Source organism: Podarcis filfolensis (genome assembly GCF_964270895.1).
Source record: "Podarcis filfolensis genome assembly, chromosome: 17".
NCBI lineage: Eukaryota > Metazoa > Chordata > Lepidosauria > Squamata > Lacertidae > Podarcis > Podarcis filfolensis.
Genome location: NC_139621.1, coordinates 39,213,709 through 39,234,671, shown reverse-complemented (window position 1 = coordinate 39,234,671; position 20,963 = coordinate 39,213,709). Strand labels below are relative to the sequence as shown.

The 20,963-nt window shown below is 42.3% G+C and overlaps 1 protein-coding gene across 1 annotated transcript; it reads right to left on the bottom strand.

Moving 5' to 3' along the window:
• Positions 1-1,469: 1,469 nt before the first annotated feature.
• DUSP12 (dual specificity phosphatase 12) lies at positions 1,470-19,170 on the bottom strand. Its single transcript, XM_083593940.1, has 6 exons — positions 18,712-19,170; positions 14,125-14,238; positions 13,918-14,036; positions 7,402-7,498; positions 4,375-4,561; positions 1,470-3,741 (listed from the first exon to the last, which is right to left on the bottom strand). Exons 1-6 carry the CDS (start codon positions 18,969-18,971, stop codon positions 3,586-3,588), a joined length of 933 nt encoding a protein of 310 aa, XP_083450066.1. The 5' UTR covers positions 18,972-19,170; the 3' UTR covers positions 1,470-3,585.
• Positions 19,171-20,963: the final 1,793 nt, after the last annotated feature.

The following is a 20,963-nucleotide window of genomic DNA, read 5'->3' as shown; positions in this document are numbered from 1 at the left end:
AAATGAACTTCCAACATACAACAGGAAAAAGAATGGGGAAAACACAGAAGGACAACATGGTTGGCAGAAACATTTCCTGCATTTTCAAAAAAAAAGAGGAAACAACAAAGGATTGTAATTGCAGGCTATACTTTTCTGATTCAGCCTGGCTATTCTACTGACCATAAATTAATCACCCTAGGTTAAGAAATTTGTCCAGTAATTTATAATGAATGGGTGGGAAAACCATAAAGTGAACATAATAGGCAGCTATGTTTTGTACAGCTCTATTTGACGAAAGTAAACAGTAGCGTTCACTAAGAACCATTATCAACCCAACCAAAAAGTGCAGTAATACGAACCACCTCTAGATGTCACGTTCTAGTCAACAATGCATAGATGCATTTCAACACAGCTCAAAACAATAAATTAGCATTTAAAACGTGAAGCTAATCGTTGCTGACAACTGATTCAGCTTTCTATTATTATTTGACTTCATTTAAGCCAACATGCTTTTAAACAGTTGTTTCCATCAACTCGTAAAAACAAATTAAACAAAACCTTGAAAAAGCTGCAGTCGAGAAATCTTGAAGCTAGCTGGTTTTCAAAAATCTCTCAAGAAAGATGATTACTTGGAGTAAATCCCACTGAACCTGGTGAGACTTTACTTCTGAATAAACAGTATTATTAATTAAACTTATATCGCATCCTTTCTCCCAAAGGAGCCCAGGGCTGCAATCAGCAATGTAGGACATGCACTGGGTTGGGATAGTTGAGCAGCATAAATGAAGAAGCATCTCTCAAGAATGAGCCAGCAAACTCACATCAAGAAAACATACAGCAAATGCAATAAAATGTGTATTTATATAGGACACAGTCATTTCCTGGTGAGAGAATAAAAGAATTTCCAGATGTCTCGCACAATTACAGGGCACTTTATTGTGAATACTGAATGTTATTTGATTACTAATCAGTGAATGTTTTATTGGACCAGCAATTTGTCGCTACTCTAACAATGTAAGAAATTCTAGTTCTCTGTGCGTTGTCTGAACAATATAGCAGTCAGAAACTCCACTTGCGCAAACCATGGATTTATTCTTGCACTATTATACACATCACTGTGCAAGAGGACACGCATGGGGAACAGTACCTTGAAAAATCCCCTGCAAGCCCAAGAGGCTATCGTCATTTCATAGCTGTGGTCGAAGTTCAAGAGCTGGAAGCTTTTAGCTCTCCTGAGCAACACAGGTGTGTCGTAACCACAGAGCAAGCCATGGGGCCTGAACTTCTTCTTCAGTGTACTTCTCAAGAACAGTGAAAGCAAAAACCGATTGTAGCAGAGTTTGGTTTTGACGGCGCAGCTTCTTACACCAGGATGAGGTGTGCTTCAGCATTTTGCAAAGTTCTACTATGCCAACGCAGGTCGAACCTCAGTTTCATTTTCTGTTTCTTAATTTGTAAACGGGCTTTCATGTTACACGCAACTCTTCTTTATTATTTTTTTGTAAATAATTTTTATTAATTTTCAATTACTAAAATCCAGTAACGGCCACATTTTTTCAGTGTCAAATTATAATTCATAATCAAATATATATCAGTTATAAAGCCAACTGTACATTTTGTGTGACTTCCCATGTGCTGGGTTTCAGGGTGCAAAGTTTTTATTTCTTCCTGCTTCCGAAGTCTTAATTAATCCAATTATATTCACTCCTGAGCTTAATCCCTTATCATCAGCTACAGAATTCTACACGCAACTCTTCCAGTGATGGAGGGAGGGGGCCCCATTTTATCCAGGAAAAAAGCCTCAATGGGTTTAACTGTGGAACTGCAAAACAAAGGTCAGACTCTACACACACATTTCTAGCTTGCTTAAGTGTTCTGTGTTAACCCAAATACTGTACATTTCTGAGCCAAGAAAGATCCGCTATAATATTACGAATTTGCCTCTTCTAACCTTTGGACCAATATATTACCTGAACTAGTATCTGCCTCACTAAACATCTTCTTGCCCCCCTCCATACACTAAAAAAAAAACCCCATACCCATCCACTGAATCTTTTTTTTCCCCCACTCATGTGTTGGCGTTAACTTCTTCAACCCCAGAGTTTTAACAACCCTTCCAATTTTATGGTTGTCCAATGCCTTGGCCTAATTTGTGTCACATTTCATTCTAAAATCTATTTCACAAGAATCTCAGCTTTTGTTTTAAAATCTCAGCTTTTGCTTTAAAAAAAAACAGTATATGCAAAATAAGGAAACATGGAAATGTGTTTGGAACCTTTTAAGTGTATTAACCTGAAACTTGCTCAAGGGGAATTAAGCAATACCATGTCCCATGGAAAAAGGATGAAACATACATAAAGTAGGGATTGTGCATATATTTAGACATCAACAAATACTTGTACTTCCAAGATGTGCAAGTTGCAAGTCCCCTATCAGCTGAGGTGAGCAGCCCAGCCCTTAAAAACTCTGTGAATGAAAATACACTTCAAAAGCATATTTAATATTTGTCATCTTGCTTTAGATCTGCAGGCAGTGCTGTTTTCTTAATTATCTTCGACAACTGAGCAGCTCTGTAATGTAACAGCCTACCAATTCCCCTCCCCTACCATTACCTCACACACCAAGTTTTCAGTAAATTTTTTTTAATTTCAAAATGCAATTTGCATACAGCACGTAATACCTCCTTGGGAAAAGATTACAAACCCTTTCAGTAAATGACCTAGAAACCAATACTAATCTTTGTCAGTCAAGTGATTCAGCAAATGCTGGCTACCTGTAATTTGGAGCCATTTCACAACAGATTGTTAGAAACCCTCATGATGTAGGAAATCGTAGCATATAACTTATTGCTGATAAATCAACAGTCACCAGAGACACTTGCAAAGCGGTTTTTCTGATAGTCCTTTTCCAAATCCAGTTGAAAGTGATAATTAGACATCAGGCATCCACTGGCTGGCACTTCTGCATCATCATGAGGAGTTCTCTTCCTGTTCTGTATTCCCAAACATCCAATCATATTTTGCACCAAAACTATCAAATTTCAGAATGCTATTTTATAGCAATCTAACAGCTGCAGTGTCTCCCTAATTACTTTTCCTTAATAGTCTTTTGGACGCTAAAACCAAGCGGGTTTGTTTATGAAAGCCCTCTGGATGTAGAACATTTTGGAAAATTTCTTGACAAAACAAGTGAACAAGCTAGGGACAAGCAACAAATTGCATTGCACACATCTTTGTTTCGTTTTGAAGAAACCGTAGGCATGGGGATGGGGGAGGCTGATAAAAGTCAGGACCATAGCATACAGGAAGAGTAGGGAGGTGAGATTTTCATCAGAACTGTGATGCAGAGAGAATGGTTAATGCCCTCATTACCACATGCCACACTCCTAATCTTGCCCCCAGCTCTGGCTTACCCCTAGGGCCTGCTCCCTCTTTCTTTTTTCCTTTTTTTAATGACACATGAAGTCTAGGTACTCCAGTACAAAATGGCTTTCCTGGAAACACTGGTTCTGTCATATGTATCACTTGCTGTAAACCTATAGGAAACACAATCCTTTATACAGGAACGAGGCCACTGACTGGACTGCGGAAGTACAAACCAAATTCACCTTTTTACAGTACCCATGGGCAGCAGTCCTTTTACTTCATCCACACGACTCTTGTGAATTTGGAAGGCAGGGGTCACCCAATGGCCGCACGAACATTGCTCACCTTGCCAATGGAAGGAGCCCAGCTTTGATGTACATTTTGGGCACAGAAGCTGCAAGAGAACAAGAAAAACAAGTCGCTTAATGCTCCATCTCCTCTCCGATTACAGTAAAAGATAAACTTCAAAACTAACTATCGCTATGGATCTCCAACTCTATAAAGATTTGACTGGTTCGTTCAAATCAACATAAAATCTGGCCTCCTCTGGCCACATTACTCAGCATCTGAAGTTCTGTTACCCAAACTCCCTCTTCTTGCAAACAATGCACACTCACATATGCAGACAAGTATCCATGGGTCCTATAAAAGGCCCCAAGCCCACCATTTTCTCAACTGTATTTCACTTTTCAATACAGTGGAACCTTGGTTGTCAAATGTAATCCGTCCCGGAAGACCGTTTGACTTCAAAAAGGTTCGACAACTGAGGCCAAATTGCCGGTCGGCAAAATAGAGAAATGCGCCTCAGAAGCCCTTCGACTTCCGAGGCATGTTCAAAAACGGAAGCATTCACTTCCGGGTTGTCGGCGTTCGAAAGCTGAAATGTTCAGCTTCTGAAATGTTCAACGACTGAGGTTCCACTGTATTTCCTCAGGCTCCCCTTCAGCTCACTGCTTGCTTTGCTGCGTTTTCTTAGCTAACTAGCTGAAGATTTCAAAAGATTCAAACTGTGATTGTTTCCCCTCACCTGTCCATCCATCACTCCTAAGAGTGCAGGTTCCATCCACTGCACAGGCTCAATGAAGTAAGAAGTACACCTAGACTGGTCATCACAGGGAAAAGAGGCAGGTCTCGAAAGCCTCTTATGAGCAAAAGCGGCAGGTCCCTTGCCCTCATCATGAGACAAGATGCTTGAACTTCGAAAGAGCAGGCGCCTGTCGTCCAGAAACAAAGGTAACAGAATGACTTGGAAAGGTATCTGAAAGCAATGTCATCTTTGTTCATTAAAGCATATGAAATGAAAGAAACATATAATCAAAAGCAACAATATACTGTATCTAAACTATCTTTCACATCAATAAGATATGAGGAAGTAACTGTGAGTAAATAGTATGGAGTCAACAGAAAAATTCATTGTGGGAGTTCCTAATCATAAAGCAAACACATTCTTTTGCACGTTAACAGGTTTTCATATTGCCACTTTCATAAGTTCTTTAATCCATGCATTAATTTAGGATGAAATCCTTCTTCCATTCTTCTAAAGATGTTATTTTGGTTACGTAGGCAGCTCTCCTGATCTGACTGCTGAAGCCTACTTGGAATTCCCATGTATCTCCGATATGGTCAAAGGATAAGGCATTTGCAAGCAACCTGCAATAAATTAACCCAGGCGGTCATTTCTGGCCAAGACTACTGGGTAGGCCCACAACAATCGTTTAGAATTGGATCTTCATTTTTCTTGCATTTTTAAACGAATACACACTTTGCACAGCAACACCAGAAGGCAACCACATCCTATACCACAACCCTATTACATATTCAGGCAGCAACCATTTTGCGCAGGGGTTCCATTCCTGGCCCCTACACACATCAGCTGAGCATCCTGCCCTGTTCTGCCTTCTTCCAGATCCAAAGGGACCTGCACATCAGCGATCACGCGTCAGTTGGATACACCTGAAATAGTCGTCGCCTATACAGGTGTGAGAATGTTGCCATGCTAGTCTCAATAGGTTCTCTGAATTATCAGGACTACAGGGAGGAGAAAGAGGATTCCAGTGAAAGGTGTGGCCAGGACTTGGGAGACACCAGGGCAAGCTGGGGATGGGGAAGGAGATGTTGGTGTAGGAAGTACTCACAGGGGGGCAGAGGAGGGCGAGGGGATGGGGGTCAGTGAACAGGAACCAGAGCAACAGGACCCATCACCAGAGCCAGAGGGCCCCTGTCTCCATGTAGACGGCAGGCTCTGAGGTCTGGAGGAAGTAGCAGGCAGGGTGCTCCAGAAGGCTAAGGCAGGCAAGGGCCCACAGCCCAGCTCCCTAGCTGGCCAGGTGGGGCTCGCTAGTTCTGGGAGGAAGTGTGCTGGAGTAGGCTGGGAGCAGGTGAGGGTCACATGCCTCATCAAGCCTAGATGCTGCAATCAGCAGGTATAGTATAACAGGGCAGCAAAGCTGAGGTGCTGTGTCTGTTGAATTGCCCATGTTGAGGGACCTTGACTTGGGTGCTCTTGGACCTCCACAGGACTGCACTTTGGGTTTGATGCTGGACTGTATTCTAACTGCAGAACTTCAGGCTTGGCTACTTGGATTGATCCTGAACCTCCTTTCCAGACCTTTGGACTTTGGATTTCTGATTCTGGGTGTGGCTTGTGCTGATTGACCCTTGGATTTTGAACTTGGACTTGGCACACTGACTTACTGCCAGGTAGGCCAGGGGATCAGGACAACAGGCCAAGATGACATCTTAGTCGGCCAGCAAGCAAACTTGTAATCGGGTCAGACACAAAGAACACTAAAGTTGGCATGTGCAATCAAATTGCGTTCAGATCGGCTCCAGATCTTTGTTCAATGGGTCACTTAAGTAATACACATCCAACACCCAATTCTCATGTAGCTGCTATCAGTTTGCCTGCAAGATAACAAGGGCTGCTTCAAGGGAAAAAAGGAAGGATTGGGTCTCTCCTGCCACCATCTGCAGAGTTCTCCCCAAATCAAGCAATTGGCAGGCATGCCACTGCCTCTCAGCAGTAACCAGGGAGCACTGCCAAAGGACATGAGCTGCTAAGAGCCGCAGGTTATCTCAGTTGACACTTCTACTCTCACCTTCAGCAAGGCAGATCTCATGGCTGTGCAGTCTAATGAGACACCAAATCACCATGGCTCCTTCAGAAAGCTCGCTCTGCTGCCACATTAAGTTCCAAAACGTTTATAGCACTGTTTCCTTCTACTTTATATTATATATTGCCCACGAGGGTTAATTAAAACCAAATTGTTTTCTCGCTCTGCTACGGAGCCTTAGCCCTGGGCTTCTGACATCTGGAATCATATCTCTTTCCCTTTCCTTACACAGTCTGACCACAACATCTCCATTTTTCAAGTATTATTTATATATAATCTATTCGCTGCTGTATATCTGGGACACTGAGCCAGTTGTCATAAAAGCAGACAAAGGGGTAAATCTGTATTGGGACAGTGTCACTTCAAACTGCACGTAGAAAGTGAATGATGGATGCTTTCCTCATGGGGGGGGGGGCAGAACCCACAATGCATAGAAACCTAGCTTATTGCAGAGATGATTAGGTGGGGACCTTTCTGCCTGATTCTACTTTTTTATCTGCACCCATTTTTTGGTACAGCAGAATAGTAAATCACCTTCCCATCTTCTTCAATTTGACATCCACTCACAAAAACAAGTTTACCACATCTTGTGCAATTTGCAAGAACATGGTCAGTTTTACCTATCAGAATAAGGTGCCCTACAAGTCAGAAGAGATATATTTTTCCACACAATAAATTACTCAAAACTTCCAGAGAAATATGGTTTTACTAAAAGCTTGCCAAAACACAGCCTTGGCGAGGACCCTTGCATCACAACGTTTATTAGCCAGCACAAATACTACATTTATTTGTGTGAACCAAGTAAATCAAGACGGGACACCTTTTCGGCTCCCCAGACCAGATCCATGGGGACAGAAGTGTTACTATTTGAAGATAACTGCTGTAAGTCACAGGACAGAGCAGGATATAAATCTAATAAATATATTTGTGGAGCCCCATACCTGCACTTTCTACACCTGTACAGAACCTCAGTGTTTGGAGTTTGCTGTACAGTGTTTGGATCAACTGCAAAGACATCTCGCGGCAGATTTCGTAGCTCTGAAAAGAAGAAGCAACGGTGCATTTATAAACTTGCAGACAGTCATCATTAAACATTAAAAGCTTGTATTGGTTTACTGCATTTATATATTATCCTGAAGCAAAATGTTCAGGGGACTTTACAATAAAATCTGCTTTTTAAAAAAGAAAGCTTTTGTCCCAATAAATACCATAAAGGAACTATTGTGGTTGTAACTGCCTACAGAGGACTCCTTCCTTCATTAAAAAAGCCTATACTCAGATGTGCATTTATTCTCACTTTACGAGATCATTGCAAAAACCAATTTCACATAAACATGCTATCAGCTATGTTGATCCAATAAAAAAATTTTAAAAACAAAAGCAGCAGTACCTGCTTCACTTATTTACCGTATTTTTCGCTCTATAAGACGCACCAGACCACAAGACGCACCTAGTTTTTGGAGGAGGAAAACAAGGGGGGAAAAATTCTGAATCTCAGAAGCCAGAACAGCAAGAGGGATCGCTGCGCAGTGAAAGCAGCAATCCCTCTTGCTCTTCTGGCTTCTGGGATAGCTGCGCAGCCTGCATTCGCTCCATAAGACCCACACACATTTCCCCTTACTTTTTAGGAGGGAAAAAGTGAGTCTTATAGAGCAAAAAATATGGTAATTCATTTATAGCCCACTTTTCCTTCAAGAAGTTCAAGGTGCCATGATACCTTTATTATATTCACGTCAAAGTCCCAAAGCAGTACGCTAACTTTTGCATTTCATGGAACTCTTGAGCAGGCTGGACGTTAAACAAAAGGGGTAGGAGAAATAGGCTGATGATAAAGGGCATCGGGGAAGCCTATTTGCAATACAGTGGTACCTCGGGTTAAGAACTTATGTATCTTAAGTAGATTATCCAGGAAGCTCTTTGCAAATGAATTAAGTTAGTGCTTGGTGCAAATGATCTGTTTGCCCCACAGCATACTAGGGGGGGAAGCAGCAACCATCACTCTTTTTGAAACTATAAAAGCCAGCACTTATGTAGTGGCAGTAATCTAAGAAAGTCCTACACCCGCTTCCTATCCACACCTGGATCCTGCATCCTTGCCTTCAAAACCATCAATAGCCTTGCCCCTTACATCTCCATTCTTCTATCCAGACACATTCAAACCCACGACTACTTGTTCACTTCACCACCAGTCGCCCAAAGGTCTCGTTTTAGTTTGTTTATTGAATCCATATCCCTCCCTTCCTCCCAAGGGAGCCGGGGGGGGGGCAAGTCTTCTGCTCCTTTGGATCACTCCTCCATTGCAGCCCAATGCCTAGAGCAGGCATAGGCAAACTCAGCCCTCCAGATGTTTTGGGACTACAGCTCCCATCATCCCTGATCACTGGTCCTGTTAGCTAGGGATGATGGGAGTTGTAGTGCCAAAACATCTGGAGGGCTGAGTTTGCCTATGCCTGGCCTAGAGCTGCCTCTCAAAATGCCTGTGATACTCCCACTCTCTTGCTTTCTTCAAATCCACCCTAAAAAGCCACATTTTCTGTGAAACCTTTGGCAAAACCACCTGGGCCCAAAAGCACATGTTGCAGATGTTACACGTTCTTCCCCCTATTACTGCACCTCAGTTTCCATCCTTTTCCTCTGCTGCCTACATGTGTCCCTGATCACACATTACATCTGAACACACTGGTTTCTATGGAGAGAGATGAAAGCGGAAAGTATTACTATTGCATTTTAGGAGAAGAGAAGGGGCACTAGGGATCTTGCAGGCTGCAGTGGAGGCCTAGGAGGGGGGGGAATGAAAGCTTGAAATGTGAATGGCGCAAGTTTGGGCCACCCGAGGGTAGAAAGAAGAGCAAGATCAGGAAAACCGAAGTGAAAGAGAGAAATGCAAGAGTTGCAGTGCCAATTACCTGTTCCAAAGGAAGAGTGAATATCCCAAGATTCAGTGTTATTCAAGAGTCTGGGGTTTTTGGAGCGGCCAAGTACAAATTTTTGGGTGGTCAGACAACCTGACTCTCAGATAACAGGATACCACTTTTTATCTGGGGACAACCAGGGGAAAAGGCTGCAATGCAGGCAAGGATTCCAAAGATCCTCCAAGACCCACATGGTGCAATACCCAAGCAAGCAACCTAGGTTTTCCTTGAACGCCCTGCCCCAAATGGGGAAAAGCAGAAAGTGTGTCTTAAAGGGGGAGCATAAGCCTGTGTGCTCCCTTTAACTTCCTGACTAGATCTGAGAAAAATAACGAACACAGACAGACAAGAAGAAAGGAGTCAAGCAGAGGAGACAGGCAGGGGAGCTACTAGCTAGGGCAAGAACAATCCATCCTGGAGGATCCCACAGAGACTGAGCAAATGGACTGGGTGAACAATTCCATCCTTTGGGGGAAGAATTTAAAGGTTCTGCTCCTTGGGAGAAGGGGATACCTAAAAGAAAAGACAGCAAGGTTGCAAATCTGGCTAGAAGAGGAAGAGCTTTCCTGTAACAAAAGGCAGCATCACTTTTGATTGACAGTAGGATACTTTTAGGTTTCTTGCCATGGAGCAGTAATGAGATGACTTACAGCGGGCATGGCCAAACTCCAGCTGTTTCGGGACTACAACTCCCACCATCCCTAGCTAACAGGACCAGTGGTCAGGGATGATGGGAATTGTAGTCCCAAAGCAGCTGGAGGGCCAAGTTTGGCCCTGCCTGACTTACAGGCAAAGCTGAGTTCCGTGTGGAAAACAGAAGAGGGAGCCTAAGCTCAGATTAACCTTGAGCATGAGTGTCTAAGTCCATGCACAAAACTGGGGTGGCAGATCCTAACTTTAAGAAATGCTTGTTGGAAAGACCAAACTGAGGTGTGTTCTTATGCTGGCTGTGCGCAAAAAGGAATCAGATACAAAGCAAGACATTTGCGGCTACGTCTTTGTTGCTCATTGTAACGAGAACATGTCTACATCCAATTAGGGAGGGTTGCTGGTTCATGCCACTGTGTGCCTCTTTTTCTGTGCCTGAGAAAGCGCCATGCTTTGCACTGCCACTCTTCATGTGAAGCATCAGGAGCCAAGAGGCATGCTAACGATGAAAAAAAGACTGAGCACATAGTACAGTGGTACCTCAGGTTACATACGCTTCAGGTTACAGACTCCGCTAACCCAGAAATAGTGCTTCAGGTTAAGAACTTTGCTTCAGGATGAGAACAGAAATCGCACAGCAGCGGCGGCAGCAAGAGGCCCCATTAGCTAAAGTGGTGCTTCAGGTTAAGAACAGTTTCAGGTTAAGTACGGACCTCCGGAACGAATTAAGTACTTAACCCGAGGTACCACTGTAATATATTCTTAGGCTGTAAGCAAGCCACTTGGGGCAGATACCTCCTTGTAAAGTGTCATATTTATGCATTATACTATATAAATATCTAATAAATATTATTATTAATTACAGCTCACAAGCCTCTGCCAAGCAGAAGGGGAAATGTTGCAATCTTTTTATTAGCAAATATCCAGGTAAATTTGTGAAGAACTTCCGGAAGCCCAAGTATACCTGAAGGAGCGTCTTCACCCCCATCATTCTGCCCGGACACTGAGGTCCAGCGCCGAGGGCCTTCTGGCGGTTCCCTCAATGCAAGAAGCAAAGCTACAGGGAACCAGGCAGAGGGCCTTCTCGGTAGTGGCGCCCACCCTGTGGAACGCCCTCCCATCAGATGTCAAAGCGATAAATAACTACCTGACATTCAGAAGACATCTTAAGGCAGCCCTGTTCAGGGAAGTTTTTAATCTGTGATATTTTAGTGTATTTTTGGTTTCTATGGAAGCCGCCCAGAGTGGCTGGGGAAACCCAGCCAGATGGGCGGGGTACAAATAAATTTATTATTATTATTATTATTATTATTATTATTATTATTATTATTATTATTATTATCTGAAGACTGTCACATCTTGCAAATGGGGCTTCCCCCCAGCTTCCTACCTGCAACAGTGTTTCCCCTCACACAAACCTTTAACTCTGTTTGATGTTATCAGCCTTGATAGCATCCAGCTTGAGGAAGAGTTTTGTGAAACTCGAAAGCTAGCTCACGACTTTGACTTTTCATTGGTTTTAACAGATTATACTATTCCTTCAGTTGAAACACTGTGTTTTATAAAATACGCTTACAGGATCCTCACTTCCTTCACTGAGCAGAGGCACTAGAAAGCGGAGGATCCATATTTCTGCAATTCCAACCAGCTTTATGTCTTACATAACATGGACCGCTTGATCTTTAGCCTTTACATTGTGAAAAATGCTTCACAAACACTCTGTGCATGTGCCTAAGTTCTTTTGTAGCACAAAGCACCATCCTGACAGCAAGATAGGAGACCAAGAAAGATTCCTTTACACACAAACACACACACAGAGAGAGAGAGAGAGAGAGGAAGAGAAGAAGAAGAAGAAGAAGAAGAAGAAGAAGAAGAAGAAGAAGAAGAAGAAGCGACTTTATTATTCTTAATGCAAGCAAAGCCCATTCTTTGGGTCTTCATATTTGATTTAGTCCAACCTGAAAACGATAACAAAATTCTAAACCAAGGATGCCATTGAGACTTGCCTCAACTGTTCCCTTATGCAGCTTGATAATGTGAAAAGAAAAGAAAAGAAAGAATTACACATATCAGCCTCATTCATAGGAACGTAAAAATGTGAATGTGCTTCCGCATAATTTAGACTGTTGAGATTTGGTACACACACAAGGTCTGATTACAAAATAAAAAACTGAAAAGGAGGCATTTGTACAACTTGCCTTGAAAAGGGAGAAAGGAATACATGAGACTGTAGCCCAAAACTGTCACACTAAAGCTTAAGACCTTTACACACAAACACCTTAAGACAGACTAGTAATCAGTAAAGTCTGAAATTAGAACGTTTTTACAAAAACTCCATTCACTTTACCTAATTTCTAAATGACTGAGTAATAGAAAGGTTGGGGAGAGGAGCCAAAACAGGGCTGTTACAGAGAAAGGAAGCTGGAATGTGCCAAAACAAAACCAGGAGTGGATTCTCCTGGAGGAAAGATTGCTGAAAACTGATTTCTGCTGTTGCACAAATGAGATCAAGTTTAGGTGTGCTCGATTATTCATAGTATAGCAAGGTTGGAGGCTTTTTGCAGCCTACCTACTGGCAGATCCTGCTTCTGCAAGTTTCCTCAGAAGAAGATATCAAACCCCTGGGCTCCTCCCAAAAACTGCCTTTTGCAGCTGAGTGCAGGTCTAGCTGGCCTCTCTCACCCCATGTCCCACATCAGACAAGGGGGAAAAGATTTGTTGCACCAACTTCCTCAGAACCAACTGGGGGAATGAAGAGCCCAGAATAGAGATGATACTGGATGGGAATGTTGAAATACCTAGATTTGACTTTGGGAAGGGGGTGTCTGTGTTCCTTAGTTAAGTATATGCTGTACTATAGAGGTGAAGGAAGTGTTTAATTTAGAGACATGCAGGAACAGCACAGCAATTTTATTTGGAGGACAGATTGCACTCATTTGTGGAAAGAGAAAAAGACTCTGCATGTGTTCAGGGATGCAGTGGTACCTCGGGTTAAGTACTTAATTCGTTCCAGAGGTCTGTTCTTAACCTGAAACTGTTCTTAAAGCACCACTTTAGCTAATGGGGCCTTCTGCTGCCGCTGTGCCGCCGCCACCCGATTTCTGTTCTCATCCTGAAGCAAAGTACTTAACCCGAGGTACTATTTCTGGGTTAGCGGAGTCTGTAACCTGAAACGTATGTAACCTGAAGCGTATATAACCCGAGGTAACACTGTACTTTAAATATATTCCCACTGGCTACTAGAAAGAATTCCCAGCTACCAAACTCAAACTTAAGATTGTGGACTCCTGCATCCATGCGACAGAAAGCTGAACTGTGGGAATTATTTCCCCTTCACTGGGAATGTGGCTCCAAATTACACTCCCCTGTCAAACAACAGCTCCAGCTGCTGAAGATTCTGAAGAATTTAATACTAGCAGGTAGAAAAAGCTAAAGAAATATGGAAAGCTACATATACAGCGAAGAAGTTGCTGTTTGACTTTCTCACTGTGCCGTTTGTCTTCGTTTAATTCTTCTCAGAAGCGAATTTTAACTAGAGGTTGGGAAATGAGCAGGGAAAATAAGAGGTGGAGCTGGTCTTACATGGCAAGTATTCAATGTACCAAGGCTCATAGCCAGGGGTGGGGGCGATTTCCAACAGCAGTCAATAATATGTATCCATGCTTTAAGAATTCAAGCTTCCTAGTCTATCTAGAATACAACTCATGTTTGAAAAAGAGTGCTATTTATTACAGAGTTTTGTTATTACCCATTCCAGGTGGAAGAACATGGGGGGGGCAATTCAAGTAGAGTTCAATAACGCAAGTTCAGTTCCAATGTGAATACAGTAGCTGAATTTGTATGTAGCCATTTCTAGCCCAATGTTAAGAGATTAGAAAAGCACTTCTATTTCCTTACCAGGATATTTCTCTGTAACCTTTTGCAAACGATACTGTTTGTAAATAGTACTGGTCACATCGACTTCACAGCCCATTTTTTCATAGAGTTTCAGTTGCCACTCGAAGCCTTCATTCATTCTGGAACAAGGGGGGGAGGGGAAAGCCTTCTGATTACATTCCAATCTTCACAAGGAAGGAAAACAAATTTTATCAAATAAAAACGCACTTGGCATCTGGTTTGATGGCCTGGACAAAGGCATAGGCCTCTTCAAAAGGGAGTTTATTGGCTTTCATTAAATAGGCAGTCACAACAGCAACACTCCGGCTGACTCCAGCTTGACTGAAAACAAAACAAAACAAGGAGACACCCAATAAAATATGGTCACACACAACAAAAAATGGAAACACCCCCCCAAATAAAAAAATTAAAAAGATCCTTCATTCCCTTCAAACTGCATTTTCCCCTAGAGAACATCTTTCTTACAATTCACTTGTACTCAGGGAATAGAGCACTGCACACACATTTCTCATGACAACTTTGGAAGATATACTTGTGTATCAACAGCTTTTCCCTTAGAAATACTATACTCAAGAGTCATAGGCTCAAGCCTTCCCCAGATGCTCTTTGTGTACTTTGATGCACAATGTATTTTGTACTCTAGTTTAACAATATCCCTCATGACCTGCTGCCACCCCACCCAAATGGAAGACATAACCTCCCTGAAAATTATCCTGCTCCTGTCCTAACAAACAAACAGAGAGCAAGAGTGTGGTTGAAATTATGGATGAACAATATTATTATTATTATTATTATTATTATTATTATTATTATTATTTTATACCCCGCCCATCTGGCTGGGCTTCCCCAGCCACTCTGGGTATCTTCCAACAAAATATTAAAATGCAGTAATGCATCAAACATTAAAACCTTCTCTAAACAGGGCTGCCTTCAGATGTCTTCTAAAAGTCTGGTAGTTGTTTATTTCTTTGACATCTGGTGGGAGGGTGTCCCACAGGGCGGGTGCCACTACCGAGAAGGCCCTCTGCCTGGTTCCCTGTAATTTGGCTTCTTGCAGCGAGGGAACCGCCAGAAGGCCCTCACAGCTGGACCTCAGTGTCCAGGTAGAACGATGGGGGTGGAACCGCTCCTTCAGATATACTGGACCAAGGCACAATGATTCCCCCCCCCCAGCACTTCCTACACAAAAGTAAGAGCATAAGGGTCCTGCTCCATTTGACCAACACCCATATAGCCAAACATTTCTAACAGTGGCCATCTCCTGTCATTTGTCACCAGCATCCGGTATAATCAGTACACAAAACCAGAAAGAATGAAAGGGGAAAAAAGACTTGATGGAGAAAGTGGGGAACACATTCTACATCTTAGGGTAGGGCTATGATGTTTTGTTGATTGTTGGCTAGATTGATTAAAAGCATTTTTTTTAATTTATTTTTTTTGGAAAACACAAGAATTACCATCTGTAGAAGAATGGCAGATGAAGATGATGGACTTTATACAGATTCTTCACCAGGAGAATCTGTGACCAGAAGGAAGAGGAATATCAAGAAGACTGGAAGAAATTTAAAGATTATTTGAATAAATATTGTAATATTAAAGATTTGTAATTACTTGAAAGAACTAAATAGGCCTAGGATTAAATTAGGATTAAATAAATAAATGAGAAATAGAACGATAAGAAAAGTTAGGAAATTTGATTATAATTGGAATATTGTTTTTTTAACAATGATATTGGAAAACTGCTACATTTAGTTACAAGGAAATTCAGTTGGAAGAGATTAGAGGAAGTCAAGTAAAATGTTTATGAAGTTGGAAGCTTAAATAATTAATTAATTTTTTTACTGTATATGTGTATGTGGTTGTATTCTTGGTTATTACTTGGTACGTTTGTCTTATTTCACTTTTTTCTTTTCTCTTTTATTTCTATTTTTTTATTTTTGTTTTATTGCAGTAATGTGTTTGTATGAAATTCAATAAATATTATGGGGGGGGAAATAGATTGATTAAAAGCAGGGTGCCACTTTTTAAAAAAAGAAATGTACAAGAACAGAAAAAAATGGCAGGTGGCAGTGGCCATCTTCAAACGGGCATCCTGCGTCTCTCACACAGAAGAGCAAATCGACTGTCCCAGATGGAGCCTGCTGTGGCTTTTGCAAGCTTCATCAAAAAGAACACAGAAAGCCATTTGTAAGGTAAAGGTAAAGGTAAAGGTACCCCTGCCCGTACGGGCCAGTCTTGACAGACTCTAGGGTTGTGCGCTCATCTCACTCTAGAGGCCGGGAGCCAGCGCTGTCCGCAGACACTTCCGGGTCACGTGGCCAGCGTGACGAAGCTGCTCCGGCGAACCGGCACCAGAGCAGCACACGGAAACGCCGTTTACCTTCCCGCTAGAAAGCGGTACCTATTTATCTACTTGCACTTAATTGTGCTTTCGAACTGCTAGGTGGGCAGGAGCTGGGACCGAACGACCGGAGCGCACCCCGCCGCGGGGATTCGAACCGCCGACCATGCGATCGGCAAGTCCTAGGCGCTGAGGCTTTTACCCACAGCGCCACCCGCGTCCCTAAGCAAATTGTATATACATGTAATCAACAAAAAATTATTTGACTGCTCCGCCTTCTGTGCAGGCTAAGAGTTGGACACGCTGAGATTTGGGAGCACATCGGGGCACAAGGTAAAGTAGACAGTGAAAGTTCAGCCAAAAGTTAATGCTAGGGAAGGATTTGCGGGGGGAGAAAGAGAGAAAAGAGAAAGCACATTGCAGCCGTGTCTCACTGTCTGTATAGGCGATTTCCGGATTCTCCTAGAGGAGGTGTTTTTTTTTCTTTTTTATGCCCTGAGAGACAGAAGAAACTGAAGATTCAATGTTATCTGTGTTTTGAGCACCAGCATGTCTAGGTCACACGTAATAAGACCTGAGTTAGAAAAAAGGCCAGAGAAACCCCGTCTTTTCCGGTACTTTGGCTTCTGGCTGGACATGGAGGTATCCGATCACGGGCTGTGCTAAAAATAAAAACTAAAAAAGCACCCCTTGATTTCTCTCAATATCTATGGGACAGTTGTCATTACCACCCTGATATATATATATATATATATATATATATATATATATATATACACACACACACACACACACACACACACACACACATATATCTGGCCAATATCCAACCTGTTTGTGTGGCAGCGTCCTTGACGTCAAGTGAGGATGGCCACATAATTTTTATTTTTATTTTTCAATTGGAACATCAAGACACAGAAAAAGTAAAAAGCATTTCTCGGCATCAGGAAGAGAAGAAGTAAAAAGTATCTCTCGGCTGAACAGGAAAGATGGGCAGTTGCCTTTCACAACAAAATGTGGCAGAACAATGTCAAAAATGTCTCTGGGTTCACACACACAATTAGGGGGCAGAAACCGGGCCCCAGCGCTGCTTGTTATAATTATTGCTATATTATATCATTTTCTTAAATAATAATTATTATATGCTGTTTGAAATAAATAAATAAATAGGATTATTATCGTTCCACTGCCAGTCTGCAGCGCTCTAATAATAATAATTCTTATTGTTCCACTGCCAGTCTGCAATGCTCTAATAATAATAATAATAATAATAATAATAATAATTCTTATTGTTCCACTGCCAGTCTGCAATGCTCTAATAATAATAATAATAATAATAATAATAATAATAATTCTTATTGTTCCACTGCCAGTCTGCAGCGCTCTAATAACGATAATAATAATGATAATAATAATAATAATAATAATAATTCTTATTGTTCCCCTGCCCGTCCGCAGCGCTCTAATAATGATAATAATAATAATAGTAATAATAATTCTGCTTGTTCCCCTGCCCGTCCGCAGCGCTCTAATAAATAATAATAATAATAATAATAATAATTCTTATTGTTCCCCTGCCCGTGTGCAGCGCTCTAATAATGATAATAATAATAATAATAATAAATTCTTATTGTTCCCCTGCCTGTCTGCCACGGTCTGATAATAATAATAATAATAATAATAATGATAATGATAATAATAATAATAATAGCAATTCTTATTGTTCCCCTGCCCATGTGCAGCGCTCTAATAATGATGATGATGATAATAATAATAATAATAATAATAATAAATTCTTATTGTTCCCCTGCCCGTCCGCAGCGCTCTAATAATAATAATAATAATAATAATAATAATAATTCTTATTGTTCCCCTGCCCGTGTGCAGCGCTCTAATAATAATAATAATAATAATAATAATAATAATAATAAATTCTTATTGTTCCCCTGCCTGTCTGCCACGGTCTGATAATAATAATAATAATAATAATAATAATAATAATGATAATGATAATAATAATAATAATAGCAATTCTTATTGTTCCCCTGCCCATGTGCAGCGCTCTAATAATGATGATGATGATAATAATAATAATAATAATAATAATAAATTCTTATTGTTCCCCTGCCCGTCCGCAGCGCTCTAATAATAATAATAATAATAATAATAATAATAATAAATTCTTATTGTTCCCCTGCCTGTCTGCCACGGTCTGATAATAATAATAATAATAATAATAATAATAATAATGATAATGATAATAATAATAATAATAGCAATTCTTATTGTTCCCCTGCCCATGTGCAGCGCTCTAATAATGATGATGATAATAATAATAATAATAATAATAATAATAATAATAATAATAATAATAAATTCTTATTGTTCCCCTGCCCGTCCGCAGCGCTCTAATAATAATAATAACATCAATTCTCCTCGCCCCCCCCCCTCACCATCTGACCAGGGCGCGCGCCCCCCTTTCCCGCGCGCGGCCGAGGAAGTCCGCGCAGGCGTCGAGGTGGCTGAGGAGGTCGCTGCGCGGCTGGTCCAGGGCGGGCACGTGCAGCACCGCCTCCGCCCCCGACACCGCCCCGGCCTCGGGAGGCTCCGAGTCCACCAGCAGCAGCGCCCAGGCCGGCGCCGCGCCATCCGGGAGCCCGAGCCCGCCGCCGCCGCCGCCGCCCAGGTACAGGCCGGGGAGAACGGGCACCATGACCAGGCCGCGCCGCCTCAGCGGGAACTGCCGCGGACCCGCCTTCCCGCTCCGCCTCCGCCAATGAGGCGCCCGGTCTCCAGCAACCCTAAACTTACGAAACGGTAGACCCGCGCGCTTCCGCCATTTTGTCGCTGTGTGGAATAGAACATAGATCTGAAAGGAAGTAGCGCTTGCGGGTTCCGTTTCATTCCCGCCCTTTTCTTCTGTTTTAAACTCAAAAAATAAATAAAATAAAATACCCTTCCATAGATTTAAGGTAAAACTGCAGAGCTCGATTATATTATAATGCACACAAATTTAATAAATAAATAGCAGCGACAGCATTTATTCAGTAAATCTGTATACCACACCCTTCACTCGAAGATCTCTGGACATAAAAGTGCAAAATAAAAACACCAAATACATAATAAAAAGAAGAGTCAAAACAAAACAAACACGTTTAAAAGGATAAAGAGTGTTAATCAGCCCAAGGCCTAACTGAAGAGGAGCATTTTCACCTGGCAACTAAAGATATTTCTCATAAACTAAATTGTTCTAAAAGGTCCATATAAAGCTCTGGTTTTCCCAGTAGTGATGTATGGAAGTGAGAGCTGGACCATAAAGAAGGCTGATCGCCGAAGAATGGATGCTTTTGAATTCTGGTGCTGGAGGAGACTCTTGAGAGTCCCACGGACTGCAAGAAGATCAAACCTCTCCATTCGGAAGGAAATCAGCCCTGAGTGCTCACTGGAAGGACAGATCGTGAAGCTGAGGCTCCAAGACTTTGCCACCTCATGAGAAGAGAAGACTCCCTGGAAAAGACCCTGATGTTGGGAAAGATGGAGGGCACAAGGAGAAGGGGACGACAGAGGACGAGATGGTTGGACAGTGTTCTCGAAGCTACCAGCATGAGTTTGACCAAACTGCGGGAGACAGTGGAAGACAGGAGTGCCTGGCGTGCTCTGGTCCAGGGGGTCACCAAGAGGCGGACACGACTAAACGACTCAAAAACAACAACAACAACAACCTTTCATGTGGATGGTTTGGACTTTATGAACAGACAGGTGGAATGGACACCATTACACGGATGGACCTTATGCATGAACTGATCAGAGAATGACCTGATCCACTAGGTCTTCTGCTTTGTTCATTTTTTGACAGTGGAAGACAGGAGTGCCTGGCGTGCTCTGGTCCAGGGGGTCACGAAGAGCCGGACACGACTAAACGACTAAACAACAACAACAACAACAACCTTTCATGTGGATGGTTTGGACTTTATGAACAGACAGGTGGAATGGACACCATTACACGGATGGACCTTATGCATGAACTGATCAGAGAATGACCTGATCCACTAGGTCTTCTGCTTTGTTCATTTTTTGACAGTGGAAGACAGGAGTGCCTGGCGTGCTCTGGTCCAGGGGGTCACGAAGAGGCGGACACGACTAAACAACAACAACAACAAAAATAGCAGCAACAGCATTTATTCAGTAAATTTGTATACCTCACCCTTCACGCGAAGATCTCTGGGCATCAAAGTGCAAAATAAAAACACAAAATGCATAATAAAAAGAAGAGTCAAAACAAAACAATAACTCCCCTCCTTCCCACAAACACATTTAAAAGGATACAGGGTGTTAATCAGCCCAAGGTCTAGCTGAAGAGGAGCCTTTTCACCTGGCAACTAAAGATATTTCTCATAAACTAAATTGTTCTTAGATGATTTACTTAATCCTTTGCAGTCATACCTTGGGTTACAGACGCTTCAGGCTGCATGTTTTCGGGTTGCGCACCGCACTGAACCTGGAAGTACCAGAACTGGTTACATCTGGGTTTCGGCGCCCACGTATGTGCAGAAACGCTAAATTGTGCTTTGCGCATGCGTAGAAGCACCAAAGCGCTGAATCACAACCCGTGCGTGTGCAGAAACAGCCCTGCAGGTTGCGAACACTGCGGGTTGTGAACGTGCCTCCCCCACGGATCACGTTCGCAACCCGAGCGTCCACTGTA